The following is an 18,473-nucleotide window of genomic DNA, read 5'->3' on the forward strand; positions in this document are numbered from 1 at the left end:
AAAATTTAATTAAATTTTAGGAATAAAAAAGGTTTGAAAACAAAAAGTAAGTATAATTTACATAATTATTAGGCAATAATTGACCTTATACATGTGTATTGACTTCTTCCTCAAACTTGATTGCATGACTTTTCACATGTGCTTTGATCTAATCTTTTATGTCTGTTGGCTGAGAAATTAGAGTTTAAAAATCATCAAGCCAGGCATGATGGTGAATGCATATCTGTAATACCAACACTTTAGGCATTAAGGCAAGAGAATCATGAATTCAAAGTCAAAGTTAATACAGAATAAAACTGTGCATGTACCTATGTGTGTTTCCATGTATGTGAGCACATGTGTGTGCCTGAGAGAGCATAAGAGAGCTCAAAAGTAAGTTTTAATCACTCCCATCATGAAATAAAGTAGATTATGACCAACAAAACACTTTTCTCATATTCATATAGTACTGTGTGCATATCTAGCTTAGAAGGATTTATTATGATCTTTATTATATATTCGTGATGGGGAATGTTCTTCTGTTTTTATGTTTATCTTGTTGGTTGATGAATAAAACACTGTTGGCCAATAGGGCAGCAAGATAGGTGGGACTAGGATATGAGGAGGATTCTGGGAAGTGTAGGCAGAGAGGAGTCATCATGTGATCCCAGGAAGTGATTGATGTAGTTGGGCAGAAACTGTTCCTAGCTAACCATAGAGGGCTGGAGGTCTGTACAGACAAATCCCAGGAATTGACATAGCTGGGCATAATCAGAATGTAAGCATGGACAAAACAGGAAATTGCCCTTTTCTCTTCTCTGCAGAGAGGTTGAGTCAACCTTCACCATGTAGCAGGCAAAGTAGCTGAAGGTCTGGTAAGCCAACGCCACGTGGAAAGAAGCCCAAGTCACTGGCCAACAGTATTATACTAATATAGTGTTCTCATGTGTCTTTGGGGGTAGAGAAAGGCAGTGGAACCACCCTGGCCAGAAAACCTCATGTTACATATTCTGTCTCTACAGTGAACATTCTCACGATGCAATGGAACAATTGGACCATCAACTATGACTTCATCTTGCTGGGAATTTTTGATCACAGCCCTCTTCATACTTTTTTCTTTTCACTAACCCTAGGAATCTTCTTTGTGGCTCTTATGGGTAATTCTACCATGGTGCTTCTCATCTACCTGGATGCCCAACTCCACACCCCTATGTACATCCTTCTCAGCCAACTTTCCCTTATGGATCTTATGCTCATCTGTACCACAGTGCCCCAGATGGCCTTCAACTTCCTTTCTGGCAACAAATCCATCTCCATGGCTGGCTGTGGGATCCAGATATTCTTCTATGTATCTCTACTTGGAGCTGAGTGTTTTCTCTTGGCTTTAATGGCCTATGACCGTTATGTGGCTATTTGCCACCCATTAAGGTATCCTATTCTCATGAGTCATAAAATATGTGGTCTCATGGCTGCCTCCTCATGGATTCTTGGCTCCCTAGATGGTATAATAGAAGTTGCAGCTGCATTGTCTTTCTCATATTGTGGTGCCAGAGAAATACCTCACTTTTTCTGTGAGGTTCCAGCCCTGCTCACTCTTTCATGCAGTGATACCTTGACATATGAAAAGATGATATTTTTCTGCTGTGTAATTATGCTTATCTTCCCTGTAGTAATCATTATTGCTTCCTATACTCGTGTGATTCTGGCTGTCATTCGTATGGCCTCTGCTGAGAGTCGCAACAAAGCTTTTGCAACCTGTTCCTCTCACCTTGCAGTGGTGGGAATGTACTACGGGGCAGCCATGTTCATTTACATGCGACCCTCTTCTGGTCGTTCTCCCAACCAGGACAAAATGGTATCAGCTTTCTATACCATCCTTACTCCATTGTTGAACCCCCTCATTTACAGCCTACGCAACAGAGAAGTGACCAGAGCATTCATGAAAGTATTAGGGGTAGACAAGGCTGGAGCACGAGTTATCTGATTACTATGCACTATTTTTCATCATGCTTCAAGTAGTTAGGTATAATGGCTGAAGAAGGAGTGCCATTACTTCAAGTCCAGTGTGAGGAACATATTGAGTCTGAGACTAGATAGCAAAGTCATATCTAAAAAGCATGTCTTATGTGCAAATTTATATGATGAAGCAATACATTCCAACAACTAATATTTTCATCATTGTAGAGTTATAGCCACCACATAAAATTAAATCTGTGAAGAAAGTTGACATTCATATTTTTCAAGTATGTCAGTTGTTTGTGGCCATTTCCTTGTATTATCAGTAATAACATTTAACAAACAAAAATATTTTTCCTTCACACTGCTTGCTAATACAAAACCTTTGATATTTTTTCTATTGGGTCCAGCCTACTTCGGACTTACAAGTTTGCTAAACTTAAGCTACTAATTTTCTCCTAATTCTTATATTTTTGGTTGTGAGCCTAGCCTTTAATGGCTGAGCTATGCCTCCAGCCCTCCTAATTCTTATATGTGTATTTGGGTCTGACAACAAAAATAAATACAAACAACAGTCAACAGGTTAAAGAGATTCAACAGTGAGTCTTATGCACACCATGTATATTTGTAATGAACATTTTTTCTTCTGAATACTGGATAATGAGGAGTTCTCATTTACTTTTTTGTGCAGTCATTGCTATTATACACAGGAGAGTGACTTTTAGTAGAGAAGTCTATGTTTTCTAATGTCTACATATTCCTTAAATATTGCAATGATATTATGAATGTAAGTGTAATTAATGAGATTTTATGTTTCTATTAGTAAAAGCATTATGAACTAATATGAATATAATTCATTTATTGTCCACCAAAAGCTGTTTGCGACAATCTGCTGCTATTCAGAGGTATCTGGTGCTGTACACTGTAGTCTGAGGAAGCCGAAATCTAGATCTTTGCTAAGGCTGAAATTTTGTGTGAAGCTGAGAGTTGCCTATATACATGTGGCTCTTAAAATAACTAAATTTCTATTCATCTAAATAACTCTTGGGAGTTTGCTTCTTGAAGGCCATTAGGATAGTGACCTTGTCCTTAGGGAATGCCTTTATCTTCATTTAAAGCCTCAAGATTAGTTAGGAAGGATGAGAAGACATCTATATTTTGATCAATTGAGGTCAACCAAATATTTATCGGAATTTCTTTCCAAAACTCACTTTTTCTGTTTTTTGTGAAGTGTAATTATGGAAGTAACACTAGCAAGGATAGATCATGGGCAACAGTTCACTATTCTTTCTTCCTGACTGAAAAGATGTCTTACGGAGCCACATTCCACAAAAGTTTTTAAAATGCAGTAGCTAAAAACTTCAGCACCAATGTGATGAAATTTTATAAATTCCAAATGACTGACTCAATTCAGTCATCTAAGCATCCGTTAAAATCCTCAATACTTTGTTTTAAATGAATTAAAGTATAATTTGCGGGTTGGTTGTACATTTCCAATTTCCCCAGGACTTTTACAGTAGCTTTAAATGTTAGCTTCAAGGTTCATGTGGTAGCTTATGACATAGCACTTGTAACTCCCAGCACTAGGGGCTCCAACTCAGTAGGACTACTCATGAAATAGGGGCTACAAAGATGAGCTTAGGCTATATAGTGAGTTTTGGTCTAGTTTGGGATATAAAGTGAGACCCTGTTTCAAAAATAACAAAAAATAGAACCCCAAGCCACCACGACCTAAGGTCTGTGTGCAGATCATTTGCATACCTGTCAGGTAGCACTGCTTCACATCCTGTCATCCCTAGCCCCTTTCACTTAACACCTGAGAGTCTGTGCTCAGAGCTGTGTATGCTTCTCTTGAGTAGTACCATCATGACCACCCTGAGGTTCCACAACCTCAAGCTCCTCATCTAAGGATCTGCATTTTGAGCCCTTTAAAAAATCTGTCAGCTAGTACCATCATGTCCTGTATAGTCCCAATCCCCTCCCCTGGAGAATCTGTGGGCTGAACCATTTTCACAACCCACAATTACCACTGTACCTGAGCCCTTGGTGCACTCCAAGAGAGTCTTCCTCTAGCCCTATTCAGTGAAACTCAATGGAAGATTCTGTGCTGAGAACTGTGTGTCTTACTGATAACTACTACCAGCTCTCTGCCAAACCAACCTTGGCTTATGTAGATTCACATCTAGAAGCTATTAGCTGTGTAGAGGGTTCCATCATGTGGTCAGAAGTAAAACTTTCCTGTAGCCAAGCTAGAATCCCTTCTGTTAGGACAACAGCACTCTATTGCTGAATTTCCCCACTCTGAAATCATGCAGTATCCTGCTGATTCACAGAATTCTAAGTTGTGGCAACAGAAAATAGAGATTTCAATGGTTATTTAACAAAGGTGGGAAAGTTATCCATACCAAAAGGTACACCTCACCACTTAACTCCCTTTCTAAAATTTATACAAAATTTTAGCATGTCTTCTCCAGAAATTACTACTCACATAGTAATGCTTTCTAAAGAAACCTATTTAGAAGACACACAATGAAATTTATACAGCAATTATAAGTGTGGATATGAACAGATGTTGTAATGAAGACTTGAAAATGGTAACAACTGAATGAAATAAGGAAGACTTTAAGGATATGAAAATTTCTAAGAGTTATAGAACTCTACCAGCATTATCTACATGTATTATTCAGGGAATAGAAATGCCCAAATTATTCTTAGTGTAAGGCCCCATTGCTCCATAGTAATTCAACAATATTGTAAGAGAGGTGGGCTAGGACACTGCTCATTCTACTCATGAGTGTGGGAGAATAGTATACATCTCTGGTGTATGGTTCTTCTGAGACTGCCGTTCCACCCTATCCACATTAGCCTGTTCTTTCTGATTACAATGGTTTATTTTCTAGGGTAGATTCCATGTTAGGCTATTAACAAGTCCTATCAAGTATGAGAGGAAGGGTTCCCCCAACTCTTAATCTCAGGTGAGTTGTTGTCCTCTACTCTCACAAAATAATGACTTCTGGAAGCAATGCCAGATATTGTGCATGGTATATTATCAAACAGAAAATTTATTTTGGTGTTCAGAATGTTTAAAGGGACTTGAACATGTAGACATGATTGTATAGTGAAGTGGTAATTAAAAATTTGGTCATGAATCTTTGAAAATTTTCATTCATTTCTTTCTTTTAATTTATCATATACAGTTTCAGTTAATCAAATTGTACATTCCATGTGAGATTCAAAATAAATACACTTTTTTAGTGATTAAAAAAAGATCCTTTTTATCCATTCAAAGCACTTAGATAAGTTTAAAGCAGACACTTTGGGTTATTGTACTAAAAAAACAAGCAAATACTTATAAATCAGGATGAGTAAAGCATAGAAAGTTGTTGAATATGTGTCAGACTGAGAAATACAGTATTGATGAGTTATTTGTTAAATGAATTAAAAGATACTCCTGAGGATAATGAGGCCACCAGAGGGTGCTGTGATCCATCTCAAAAGTCTTCAGAGATGCCAAAGTAATTGGTACACACACATTGCTCACTCACGCCTTAAGATCTCAGAAAAACTTCTTGTCCTTGGCGGTAAATTCATTGAATAGTTCGATGATGGTTTTGTCTGACAATGAAACTGTTCTTAGAGCTGAGAAACGGTTGGTAGGAGGTGAGTAGTAATAGGTCGTGTTTACATGATTCACCACATAAGGCGCTCACATGGAAGAGAACCTCTGGCTGTCAGGAATTACAGAATTATATCCTCCATTTAGGAACGAGACTTTGGATGTCTCAACAGTGATCAATCAAGTGTGAAACGAACTAGCCTCATTGATCTCTTGGCCATGTTGACTTTGTGTCTTACAACCAGCAGGGGGCACCATGAGACAGTCTGTGTTTACAGTAAACTCAAAATGACCATTAACTCAGAGGAACTTTGGCATATTCAAGATGCTATTTTCTCATTGATTAGGGATCAGTCTCTGCATCTTCTGCAGCCTGGAAGGTTCCCTTAAGTAGAACTCCACCTTGACCAGCAGGCACTTCCTCCAGAGGGTTCCCCAGGTCATAAACAAACCTCCATCCTCCTAAGTGTGTGAGAGCTGAATATCAGCACTAAGGCTGAGGGAGGAGTAGAGGCCATCATGGATAGAACCACGTTGGCAAGAACGGCTCTGACTCTGGAATGTGGAGGAGATACAATGAGACCTGAGGCAGGGACACCCCACGATAAGGGTCAGGAGCTGTGTCCCTCATGCTGTGGACTATGCGCTTCCTTTTACTCTTCCCTTAAGTCACAGGTAGGAACAAGCAATCCATGGGAACGTATACTCCGTTTTCTACTGCATTTATTCTCATACTGTTTGCAGGTTCTCTCTACCAACCTGTGTTGACTCAGCTGTCCTCACTGTGTATCCTCTGGAGCATCTGCCACACTCACCTGCAGCTGAGCAGTGACTTCAGCGTGGGAGCTCTGCTTCTCGGCTTCCAGGAGAATTCGGGGAGACCTCTCCCAAATCTCAAGTACAACCACAAGACTTTCCATGCTGGCTCTAGGGTCACTAATCAATATTTAAATATAAAGTGTCCTCAGAACATACAGGGATGTTTTCTATTTCTGGGCTAAAGTCTGGGGATTAATTTTGTAGTGTATGTCATGTTAATGTGACATGTTTAAGTTTTAATAATTGAAAAAATGGGGGAAGAAAAGTCTTAGGTTCACATACCCACTGTTTTTTTGACCATCTTGCACTGATAAACTTCCAAGTGTACAACACATAGTAGTGGAAAAAGTCAATGAATAAGGAAAGGCATGGAGATACATAATCATTGAGTCCAAGGGCACATGATATTTTGTAGAAGCCATTATGTTGAAGACTGGAAACAGGGCTGGGGCCTATCTGTGTATCTAACTCTCAAAATCATGACTTTTGTGACATTTGTCTTCTCCATATCTGTTGTCTACACCCAGCTCATTTCTTTTCATGTTGTCAGTAAGCCAATTTCTTTCTCATTTGAACTTCACGTTTTCCAGTCTGTCTAGATTTTATTGTTCATCAATAAAGGTTGTCTAACCTTCATAGGAAGAGCCCCTTGTGAATTTTCCTGGGAACAGTCAGGGCTCTCCTGTGTGCTGTGTCTATTCCCAGATCCAATATCAAATATCCTGATTACAAATCCAAACATTGTCTTAGTAACACACCATACATTAGAAGTCAAGAGATTGGCATTATTTTTCCAATCCGATAACCATGTTTTTTTCTATGAAATAGCTGCATACTTTAAAGCATAGGCTTTATGTTAATATCATTTTGCAAATGCCAATGTTCTCCATTAGGGGAAATCTATAGCAAGCCCTGGCATCCCAAGTCTCAGGAATATTGTGGAAAAGAAGGCAGGGAAAAAAACCCCATAAGAACTAGAGGATGGCATCTATGAAATGATGTCCTCTGGTCAGAACACAACAGTTGCATACATGAACTCACAGCAGCTGTGGTTATTGTTACTGCACAGTTAAAACTTCCAACATGGACTAAGGAGGGGATCCCGAGGCTCCTCCCCTAACAGAGGAGCTATTGAGGTTGACATTGATGGCCACTGTAGAAGGGAGTTACTTTTATTTGTGGGGTGGCTACTAGTAGATTGTGCATGACATACTGGAAAAACCCACACATATAATGTATTGTAAGCTCTAATTTAACTCAGCAGGTTATTTAAAAATTGAAAAGGTCTTGAAATTGGGAGGAAGATGTGCTAGCAGGGCCTAATAGGTGTTGCTAGGGAAGGAATAGAGATAGAAATGGTCAAGATACAGTGTTTACATATAGGAAATTATCTTTTCACTTTTTAAAATCTTTTTTTTATTTTTAAATTTAAATTAGAAACAAGGTTGTTTCACATGTCAACCCCAGGTCCCTCTCACTTTCCCCCGCCCATCCTCCCATGCCCTCCCACCAACCTCTCCACAATACCCCCTCCTTTCCCCAGGGAGGGTGATGCCTTTCATGGTGGTGTCCGTAGTCTGTCATTTCATCCAGGGCAGAGCTTAGACCCTCCCCCAAGAGTCCAGGGTGAGAGTGCATTTCTCATTGTGGGATGGGCACCCAGAGTCCATTTGTATGTCAGGGATAAATACTGATCTACTACCCAAGGCCCCATATATTGCCTAGGCCTCCTCACTGACACCCACATTCAGGGGCACTTGATCAGTCCCATACTGGATTCCCAGCCATCAGTCTGGGATTCAAGAGCTACCCCTTGTTCAGGTCAGCTGTTTCTGGGGGTTAAACCAGCCCAGTCTTAACCACTTTGCTTATCAGTTCTCCCTCTCTGTCACTGGGTTCCTTGAGTTCATCTCAGTTCTTAGCTGTGAGAGTCTGCCTCTGCTTCCATCAGCCATTGGATGAAGGTTCTGTTTCCAGACTCCCTGGCCATGGGATTGTATGCTGGCACTCCCCAGATCTATGTCTAAAATCCATATATGAGAGAGTACATACCATGTTTGTCTTTTTGTGACTGAGTTACCCCACTCAGGATGGCTTCTTCTAGTCCTATCTTTTGCCTGCAAACTTCAGGATTCCATTGTTTTTTTCTGCTGAATAGTACTCTATTGTGTAAATGTACCACATTTTCTGTATCCATTCTTTGGTTGAAGGGCATCTAGGTTACTTCCAAGTTCTGGCTATTACAAATAATGCTGCTATGAACATAGTGGAACAGATGTCCTTGTTGTATGAATGTGCATCTTTTGGATATATGCCTAAGAGTGGAATTGGCTGATTCCAATTTTTCTGAGGAATCTCCATATTGATTTCCAAAGTGACTGTATGAGTTGGCACTCCCACCAGCAGTGGAGGATTGTTCCCCTTTCTCCACATCCTCTCCAGCATAAACTGTTGTTGGTATTTTTGATTTTAGCCATTCTGACAGGAGTGAGATGTTATCACAGAGTTATTTTGATTTGCATTTCCCTGATGGCTAGGGATGTTGAGCACTTTCTCAAGTGCCTCTCCGCCATTTTAGACTTCTCTATTGAGAATTCTCTATTTAGTTCTGTAGCCCACTCTTTAATTGGATCCTTTTGTGTTTTGGAGACTTGCTTTTTGAGTTCTTTGTAAATTTTGGAGATCAGTCCTCTGTCAAAAATGCATATTTTCCCCATTGTGTGGGCTGCCTTTTTGTCTTGTTGACTGTGTGACTGTGTCCCCTTTGCCTTACAGGAGCTTCTCACAGGAGGTCCCATTTATTAATTGTTGACCTCAGTGTCTGTGCTACTGGTGTTATATTCAGGAAGCGATCTCCTGAATTCGTTCAAGGGTACCACCTACTTTCTCTTCTAAGAGGTTCAGTGTGGCTGGATTTATGTTGAGGTCTTTGATCCATTTGGACTTAAGCTTTGTGCATGGAGATAGACATAAAATATGGAATGCTTCACAAATTTGTGTGTCATCCTTGTGCGGGTGCCATGCTAATCTTCTCTGTATCATTCCAATTTTAGTATATGTGTTGCTGAAGCAAGCACATCTTTTCACTTTATTAATTTTTAAGTTATGCATGTGTATGCCCATGTAGATATCTGTGCATGTGTGTCTTGGTGCCCCTGGAGGGTAGAAGTGTAGTATCCCCATGGAGCTGGAGTTTCAGGGAGTTGTGAGTTGCTTAGTGTGTTCTCTAGGCATCAAATTGAGATCCTCTGCAAGAGCAGTGCATGGTTTAAACCACTCAGCAATCTCTACAGACACACATGCAAAATTTTCAAGGAATAAATGAATACATATTAAAGGATAGAACCAAACTATTGTTATATTTTGAAATCAAGTTTAATAAGAAGGTTATTTTAGGAAATATATATTCTTATGAAGTGTGGAAAGTGCTGATATGTATTCAGATATATTGCATATGTACCACTGGTTTTGTATGTTCCTATAAATGTACATATATAATACTTCTGTTATTTTATCAAACTTATAATGGAGATTTAGATTTTCCATATCAGGTATCCATTTATTTCTCTTATCAACATACCACAAATTTGCCACTCTAAATTATATTCCTTGATATTTACAGATAAGTACTTTACATTCCAATGTAATGATATGAAAATATTTTACAGAACAATTTTGAATTTTTGTGGCATAAATATAGTTTTTTGGTAGGACCCATTACATGGTTGTAAAACAATTTTAATTTAATTATTACTTGTGTGTGTGTGTGTGTGTGTGTGTGTGTGTGTGTGCATGCCCACATGTATTAAGAGGTCAAAAAGGTATCAAATCCCCTGGAACTGAAGTTACAGGTAGTTGTGAGCTGCCTGATGCAGGTTCTGAGAATCAAACTCAGCTTCTCTGCAAGACGAGTATGTGCTCTTAACTACTGAGCAATTTTGCAGGCCTAGATGTGAATTTTCTGAGTTTTCTTATACATATTTGTTTTTTTCATCCCATGAGTAAGTATATCTTGGCTCTCCATTTTGGCTTTTCCAGACTTACTCATAGTCCTGCTTTAGCCTTGCACAATGTCCGCTCACCACAGAAAAGCTTTATCCCTTCAGGGCTCCACCACTTGGTACTCACCCAGTGTCTCCTGAATTATTTCTCCCACCCCTTTCAGTTCTTGCTTCTATTCCATCTTTATTCTTCTATGATGCCTGGTAACTCACTCCCTCTTATGAATCCTCACTGGCCACTCAGGTGGTGACATTTATGATTCTGCCAGTCCTCCAATCCAGTCTTTCTGGACTTTGCCTTAGTCCTTCTGGGGTCTACCCTAGGAGTCCCTTCATCAAGACCACTTTTGACTTCCAAGGACTCTGCATGTTAGTGTAGACCCAGCACTGTCTCCCAGTTCTTTTCCACCATCCCTTTTATGCTTTCTTTCTACCCATCTCTATTCTTTTGTAATACAATAACCTGCAGAAACTCTTTACCAGGGGCATGATAGCCACCACAATTAATTATGCCCTGGAGTGGGCAACAGCAACCAAGGAAGGGAATAGGAACCCAACATCTATGCTAAGACACACACGTCAAACTTAGTAGCTCTAAGTGTCTATATTCTGGTGCAAAGGCACAAATAAGAACAACCAGGGCAGTAGGCCTCCTCCAAATACTAGCAACCATATTGAAATAGGTCATGAAAAAAGCAATTTAGCTGAAGCACAAAACACAGACTTCAAAACAGCAATTGTGAACATCTTCAAGTATATTAAAATGATATTAATAAATGTCATTATGATGACTATGCAAACATAGAAATAATGTGAACAATTCTAGACCTGGAAGTATGATTTATCAAAGAAAAAATACAATAAAGAAAACCCAAGGGAGAGGAGGCTGGGAGTACAGGGAAGCGGCGGTTCTTCCAGCAGCAGCAGGTAAACAGGCCGGCTTCCCGGCCTGAGCTCCAGTGCCTGCAGATCGCCTGGGACCTGCACAGAGCTCCCAATTCCGGCGGGAGCCAAGCACCCAGACCCCAGGTCTTCTCTCCCACCAACGAGACCAGGAAACCAGAGGACCCAGGGAGACCAGGGGAGTAGCTGTTCTGGATCAAGTACAACAGGACCCAGCATAGGGTCCAGGGGACCAGGTAAGAGGATAAGCGCCCCAGATTCCTGATCTTCTTCTCCACCCACGGGACCAGCATTCGGACAAGGAATAGAAGAACCACCAGATTATTGGACTTGCTAGCACCCACCAAAAGGGAACTCTGGTCCCCAGACCAGTAAGGGGCTCCTTCTGCACCCACTAGAAGAAGAGATGGGAAAGAGACAATACAAAAACACAGTCAGCAACAGAAAAACAAATATGACACCGCCAGATTCTAGAGACTCCACACCAGCAAGACCCCAACATTCCAATGAGGATGAAGCAGAAGAGAACGACCTTAAAAGCACTTTCATGAAAATGATAGAGGCCCTAAAAGAGGATATTGGAAAATCCCTCAAAGAAATGGAAGAAAAAACAAACCAAAAAATGCAAGAATTGGAAGAAAAAACAAACCAAAAAAGGCAGAAAATGGAAGAAGAAATGAAGCAAAAAATGCAAGAATTGGAAGAAAAAACAAAGCAAAAAATGCAAGAATTGGAAGAAGAATCATACCAAAAAAGGCAGGAAATGGAAGAAGAAACAAAGCAAAAAATGCAAGAAATGGTAGAAAAAACAAAGCAAAAAATGAAAAAAATGGAAGAAGAAACAAACCAAAAAAGGCAGGAAATGGAAGAAGAAACAAAGCACAAAATGCGAGAAATGGAACAAAAAACAAACCAAAAAATGCAAGAAATGGAAGAAAGAACAAACCAAAAAATTCATAAAAGGCAACAAACGGATGAACAGATAAACAGAAAATTGCAAGAAGCAATGCAAACACTGCAAGGGTTGAAAACTGAAATAGAGTCATTAAAAAAAACACAATCTGAAGAAAGGCAGAAAATAGAAAAGCTGGACAAACAGACAGGCACTACCAATACAAGCATTACCAACAGAATAGAAGAGATGGAAGAGAGAATCTCAAGTGTTGAAGATACGCTAGGAGAAATGGATTTATCAACCAAAGAAAACCTTAAATCCAACAAATCCTTAACACAAAACATCCAGGAAATATGGGACACCATGAAAAGACCAAACCTAAGAATAATAGGTATAGAAGAAGGAGAAGAAATCCAGCTCAAAGGGGCAGAAGGCATATTCAACAAAATCATAGAAGAAAACTTTCCCAACCTTAAGAAAGACATGCCAATGAAGGTACAAGAAGCCTACAGAACACCAAATAGAGTGGACCACAAAAAAAATCCCCTCGCCACATAATAATCAAGACCCCAAACATACAGAATAAAGAAAGAATATTAAGAGCAGCTAAGGAAAAAGGTCAAGTAACATATAAAGGCAGACCTATCAGAATTACACCTGATTTCTCCATGGAAACGCTGAAAGCCAGAAGGTCCTGGATAGATATTCTACCTACACTAAGAGACCACGGATGCCAGCCCAGACTACTATACCCGGCAAAGCTCTCAATCACTATAGACGGAGAAAACAAGATATTCCATGACAAAACTAGATTCAAGCAATATGTGTCCACTAACCCAGCCCTACAGAAAATTTTGGAAGGAAAACTCCAACCCAAGGAAGCTAACTACAACCAGAAAAATATAAGCATTAGAGAATCTCTCTCACCAACAGCCAAAAGAACAAAGGGGTGAAATTCCACACATAATTCCACCAACAACAACCATCGCAAATCGAAGAAGGATGAGCAATCATTGGTCATTAATATCCCTCAATATTAATGGCCTTAACTCACCCATAAAAAGACACAGACTAGCAGATTGGATTCGAAGACAGAATCCTTCCTTCTGCTGCATACAGGAAACACACCTCACCCTTAAAGACAGACATTACCTGAGAATTAAAGGTTGGGAAAAAATTTTTCAATCGAATGGACCCAAGAAACAAGCCGGGGTAGCAATCCTAATATCTAACAAACTAGACTTTAAAATAAAATCAATCAAAAGAGATGAAGGAGGTCATTACATACTCATCACAGGTGAAACCCACCAAGAGGAAGTGTCGATTCTGAACATCTATGCCCCAAATACAAAGGCATCCACATTCGTTAAAAAACATTATTAGAACTTAAATCTCATCTAAAGCCCCACACAGTTATAGTGGGAGATTTCAACACACCACTCTCACCACTAGACAGGAATACCAAACAGAAACTCAACAAAGAAGCAAAAGGGCTAATAGAAGTAATGACCCAACTGGGATTAACAGATATCTATAGAACATTTCATCCACATAAAAAAGAATATACCTTCTTCTCACCACCACATGGAACCTTCTCAAAAATCGACCACATACTTGGCAACATATCAAACCTCAGCAGCTACAAAAAAATTGGAATAACTCCATGCATCTTATCAGACCACCATGCTTTAAAATTAGAATTCAACAACAACACAAATTGCAGAAAACCTAAAAACTCATGGAAATTGAATAATGCTCAACTGCACCATCCCTGGGTCAAAGAGGAAATAAAAAAAGAAATTAAAGACTTCCTCGAATTCAATGAGAATGAAGACACAACATACCCAAACCTATGGGACACTTTGAAAGCAGTGCTACGGGGAAGTTCATAGCGCTAAATGCTCACATGAAGAAACAGGAGAACAGTTATACCAGAGAATTAACATCACAGCTGAAAGCTCTAGAACACAAAGAAGCACACTCCCCCAGGAGGAGTAGACGCCAGGAAATAATCAAATTGAGGGCTGAAATCAATAAAGTAGAAACCAGGAAAACAATACAAAGAATCAACGCAACGAAGAGCTGGTTCTTTGAGAAAATCAACAAGATAGACAAACCTTTGTCCAAACTTACCAAACAGCAGAGAGTGAACACGCAAATTAACAAAATCAGAAATGAAAAGGGGGACATAACAACAGACTCTGAGGAAATCCAGAGAATCATTAGGTCATACTTTGAAAACCTGTACTCCACAAAATTCGAAAATTTAAAGGAAATGGATGACTTCCTGGACAGCTATCAATTGCCAAAACTAAATCAAGAACAGATAAGCAACTTAAATAGACCTATAACCCCTATGGAAATAGAAGCTGTCATCAAAAGTCTCCCAACCAAAAAAAGCCCAGGTCCAGATGGCCTCAGTGCAGAATTCTACCAGAAATTCAAAGAACAGCTTATACCAATTCTTCTCAAAGTGTTCCACACAATAGAAGCAGAAGGGTCTTTGCCAAACTCTTTCTATGAGGCTTCAATAACCTTGATCCCCAAGCCACACAAAGATACAACTAAGAAAGAGAACTTCAGACCAATATCCCTCATGAACATTGATGCAAAAATACTCAATAAAATACTGGCAAATCGGATCCAAGAACACATCAAAACAATCATTCACCACGACCAAGTAGGTTTCATCCCAGGAATGCAGGGATGGTTCAACATACGAAAATCCATCAACGTAATCCACCATATAAACAAGCTGAAAAACAAAAATCACATGATCATCTCACTAGATGCTGAAAAAGCCTTTGACAAAATCCAACACCCCTTCATGATAAAGGTCTTGGAGAGATCTGGGATAACAGGGACATACTTAAACATAATAAAAGCTATATACAGTAAACCAACAGCCAACATCAAACTAAATGGACAGAAACTCAACGCAATTCCTCTAAAATCAGGAACAAAACAAGGCTGTCCACTCTCTCCATACCTTTTCAACATGGTACTTGAAGTTCTAGCTATTGCCATACGACAACAAAGGGGGATCAAGGGGATACAAATTGGGAAGGAAGAGGTCAAACTTTCACTGTTTGCAGACGATATGATAGTTTACATCAGTGACCCAAAGAACTCTACCAGGGAACTCTTACAACTGATTAACACCTTCAGCAAAGTGGCAGGCTACAAGATCAACTCAAGAAAATCAGTAGCCCTACTATATACAGATGATAAAAGGGCTGAAAGAGAAATCAGAGAAACATCACCCTTTACAATTGCCACAAACAACATAAAATACCTTGGGGTAACGCTAACCAAACAAGTGAAAGACCTGTATCGTAAGAACTTTGAATCTTTAAAGAAAGAAATTAAAGAAGCCCTCAGAAAATGGAAAGATCTCCCATGCTCTTGGATAGGTAGGATCAACGTAGTAAAAATGGCAATCCTGCCAAAAGCAATCTACAGATTCAATGCAATCCCCATTAAAATCCCAGCACAGTTCTTCACAGACCTTGAAAGAACAATAATCAATTTTGTATGGAAAAACAAAAGACCCAGGATAGCCAAAACAACCCTGTTCAACAAGGCAACGTCCGGAGGCATCACCATCCCTGACCTCAAGCTCTATTATAGAGCTATAGTCCTGAAAACAGCTTGGTATTGGCACAAAAATAGACAGGTAGACCAATGGAATCGAATTGAAAACCCCGATATTAACCCACACACGTACGAACATCTGATCTTTGACAAAGAAGCTAAAAATATACAATGGAATAAAGAAAGCATCTTCAACAAATGGTGCTGGCATAACTGGAGACTGGCATGTAGAAGAATGCAGATCGATCCATGTCTATCGCCATGCACAAAACTTAAGTCCAAATGGATCAAAGACCTCAACATAAATCCAGCCACACTGAACCTCTTAGAAGAGAAAGTGGGTGGTACCCTTGAACGAATTGGTACAGGAGACAGCTTCCTGAACATAACACCAGTAGCACAGGCAGTAAGATCAACAATTAATAAATGGGACCTACTGAAACTGAGAAGCTTCTGTAAGGCAAAGGACACAGTCAGCAAGACAAAAAGGCAGCCCACAGAATGGGAAAAATATTCACTAATCCCACATCGGACAGAGGGTTGATCTCCAAAATTTACAAAGAACTCAAGAAGCAAGTCTCCAAAACAGCAAAGGACCCTATTAAAAAGTGGGCTGCAGAACTAAATAGAGAGTTTTCAATAGAGGAGTCTAAAATGGCTGAGAGGCACTTGAGAAAGTGCTCAACATCCTTAGCCATCCGGGAAATGCAAATCAAAGCAACTCTGAGATACCATCTCACTCCTGTCAGAATGGCTAAAATCAAAAACACCAATGACAATTTATGCTGGAGAGGGTGTGGCGAAAGGGGGACACTCCTCCATTGCTGGTGGGAGTGCCAACTGGTTCAGCCACTTTGGAAAGCAGTATGGAGATTCCTCAGAAAAATGGGAATAAACCTACCACAAGACCCAGCAACTGCACTCTTAGGCATATATCCAAAAGATGCCCATTCATATAACAAAGATGTCTGTTCCACTATGTTCATAGCAGCTTTATTTGTAATAGCCAGAACTTGGAAGCAACCTAGATGTCCCTCACCCGAAGAGTGGATAGAGAAAATGTGGTACATCTACACAATGGAGTACTATTCAGCAGAAAAAATAATGGAATCATGAGATTCGCAGGCAAATGGATGACACTAGAAGAAACCATCCTGAGTGAGGTAACCCAGTCACAAAAAGAGAAACATGGCATGTACTCTCTCATATATGGATTTTAGACATAGATCTGGGGAGTGCCAGCCTACAATCCTATGGCCAGAGAGTCTGGGAAACAGAAACTACATTTAGTGGCTGGTTAAGTACTGAGCTGAACTCAAGAAAGCCAGTATCAGAGAGGGAGGACTGATGATCAAAGGGATTAAGACTGGGCTGGTTTAACCCCCAGAAACAGCTGACCAGACAAAGGTTAACTCTAGAATCCCAGGCATCAGCCTGGGAATCCAGCATGGGACTGATCAAGACCCCCTGAATCTGGGTGTCAGTGAGGAGGCCTAGGGAATCTATTGAGCCTTGGGCAGCAGATCAGTACCCATACCAAGTATACACACGGACTTTGGACTCCCATAGAACAATGTGAGGTGCACTCTCACCCTGAACTCTTGGGAAAGGGTCTAGGCCCTGCCCTATATGAAATGACAGACTATGGACACCCCCATGGAGGGCCTCACCCTCCCTGGGGGAATGAGGGGATAACGGGGGGGGGGATGCGGGGAGGGCACGGGAGGAGGGGAGGGAAAGGGAGAGGGACCTCGTACTGACTTGTGAAGCAACCTTGTTTCTTATCTAAATTTAAAATGGAAAATAAAAAATATTAATAAAAAAAAAGAAAACCCAAACTGAAATAAAATAGAAAATAAATATATAGGATGCAAAATAAAAACCTAACAGGCAAGTCTCAGATAAAAAGAGAAGAAATAAAGAATTTCATGTCTTGTAAACAGGTGGAAGAAATGAAAATTCAGTTAAGAAAAGGAAAAGAAAACCTGAAACAAAAATCTTGGCACAAAACATCCAGTAAGTCTGAAATACTATAAAAACACAAAAATCCATAAATAATGGCTGTAAAGAAGATGAAGCCCAGGCTAAATGCACAAACATATTCATAAATACATCATAGGAAACAAAGAATCTTTTCACTAATCTAAAGAAAGAAATGCCTATGGAGGTACAAGAGGCACAAAGAACACCAAATAAACAAGGACAGCAAGGAAAGGTGCCATCACACATAACCAAGCATGTTAATAGCTAAAAGGAAAAAGACAAATTGCATATAAAGTAGGCCATTAGATAACACTCAGCATTAATAGGACTAATAAAGGTACAATGTTGATTACAAGTGGAATCCACATTTCAAAATGAGTTAGACTATACGGTTATTAATCACTATGTAAATAATAGCACAACAAAATTACAAGATATAATAAAGAAGAAGTCTGAAGTTGGTATGGCACAGAAGGGAAATAGAGATATATCAAAATTATATTAATGTAATTTGGGGTGTATGCATATGTATGGTGCACGTGTGTGTGTGTGTGTGTGTGTGTGTGTGTGGGTGTACAGCACATACATGTGTGGGTAGATGTATATGCTGGTGGGAGCTACAGGGTGACAACATATATCTTTCTATTTCATTCTCCACCTTAATTTTTGAAACAATTTTCAAAATTAAATATATTTGATCATATTATTTCCCTCTCTCAAGTCATTC

At 39.7% G+C, this 18,473-nt stretch overlaps 1 protein-coding gene and 1 non-coding gene across 2 annotated transcripts; one reads left to right on the forward strand and one right to left on the reverse strand.

Annotated features, from left to right (window-relative positions):
• Positions 1 to 1,012: 1,012 nt before the first annotated feature.
• On the forward strand, positions 1,013 to 1,963 carry LOC101827858 (olfactory receptor 2M3-like). Its single transcript, XM_005077575.4, has one exon. The coding sequence runs from the start codon at positions 1,016 to 1,018 to the stop codon at positions 1,961 to 1,963; it is 948 nt and encodes a 315-aa protein (XP_005077632.2). The 5' UTR covers positions 1,013 to 1,015.
• Positions 1,964 to 9,340: 7,377 nt separating this feature from the next.
• LOC121142104 lies at positions 9,341 to 9,447 on the reverse strand. The gene has a single exon (XR_005879112.1). It is a non-coding gene; the product is annotated as a U6 spliceosomal RNA (small nuclear RNA).
• Positions 9,448 to 18,473: the final 9,026 nt, after the last annotated feature.

The sequence above is a fragment of the Mesocricetus auratus genome, unplaced genomic scaffold, assembly GCF_017639785.1.
Source record: "Mesocricetus auratus isolate SY011 unplaced genomic scaffold, BCM_Maur_2.0 Super-Scaffold_100008, whole genome shotgun sequence".
NCBI classification, from domain to species: Eukaryota; Metazoa; Chordata; class Mammalia; order Rodentia; family Cricetidae; genus Mesocricetus; species Mesocricetus auratus.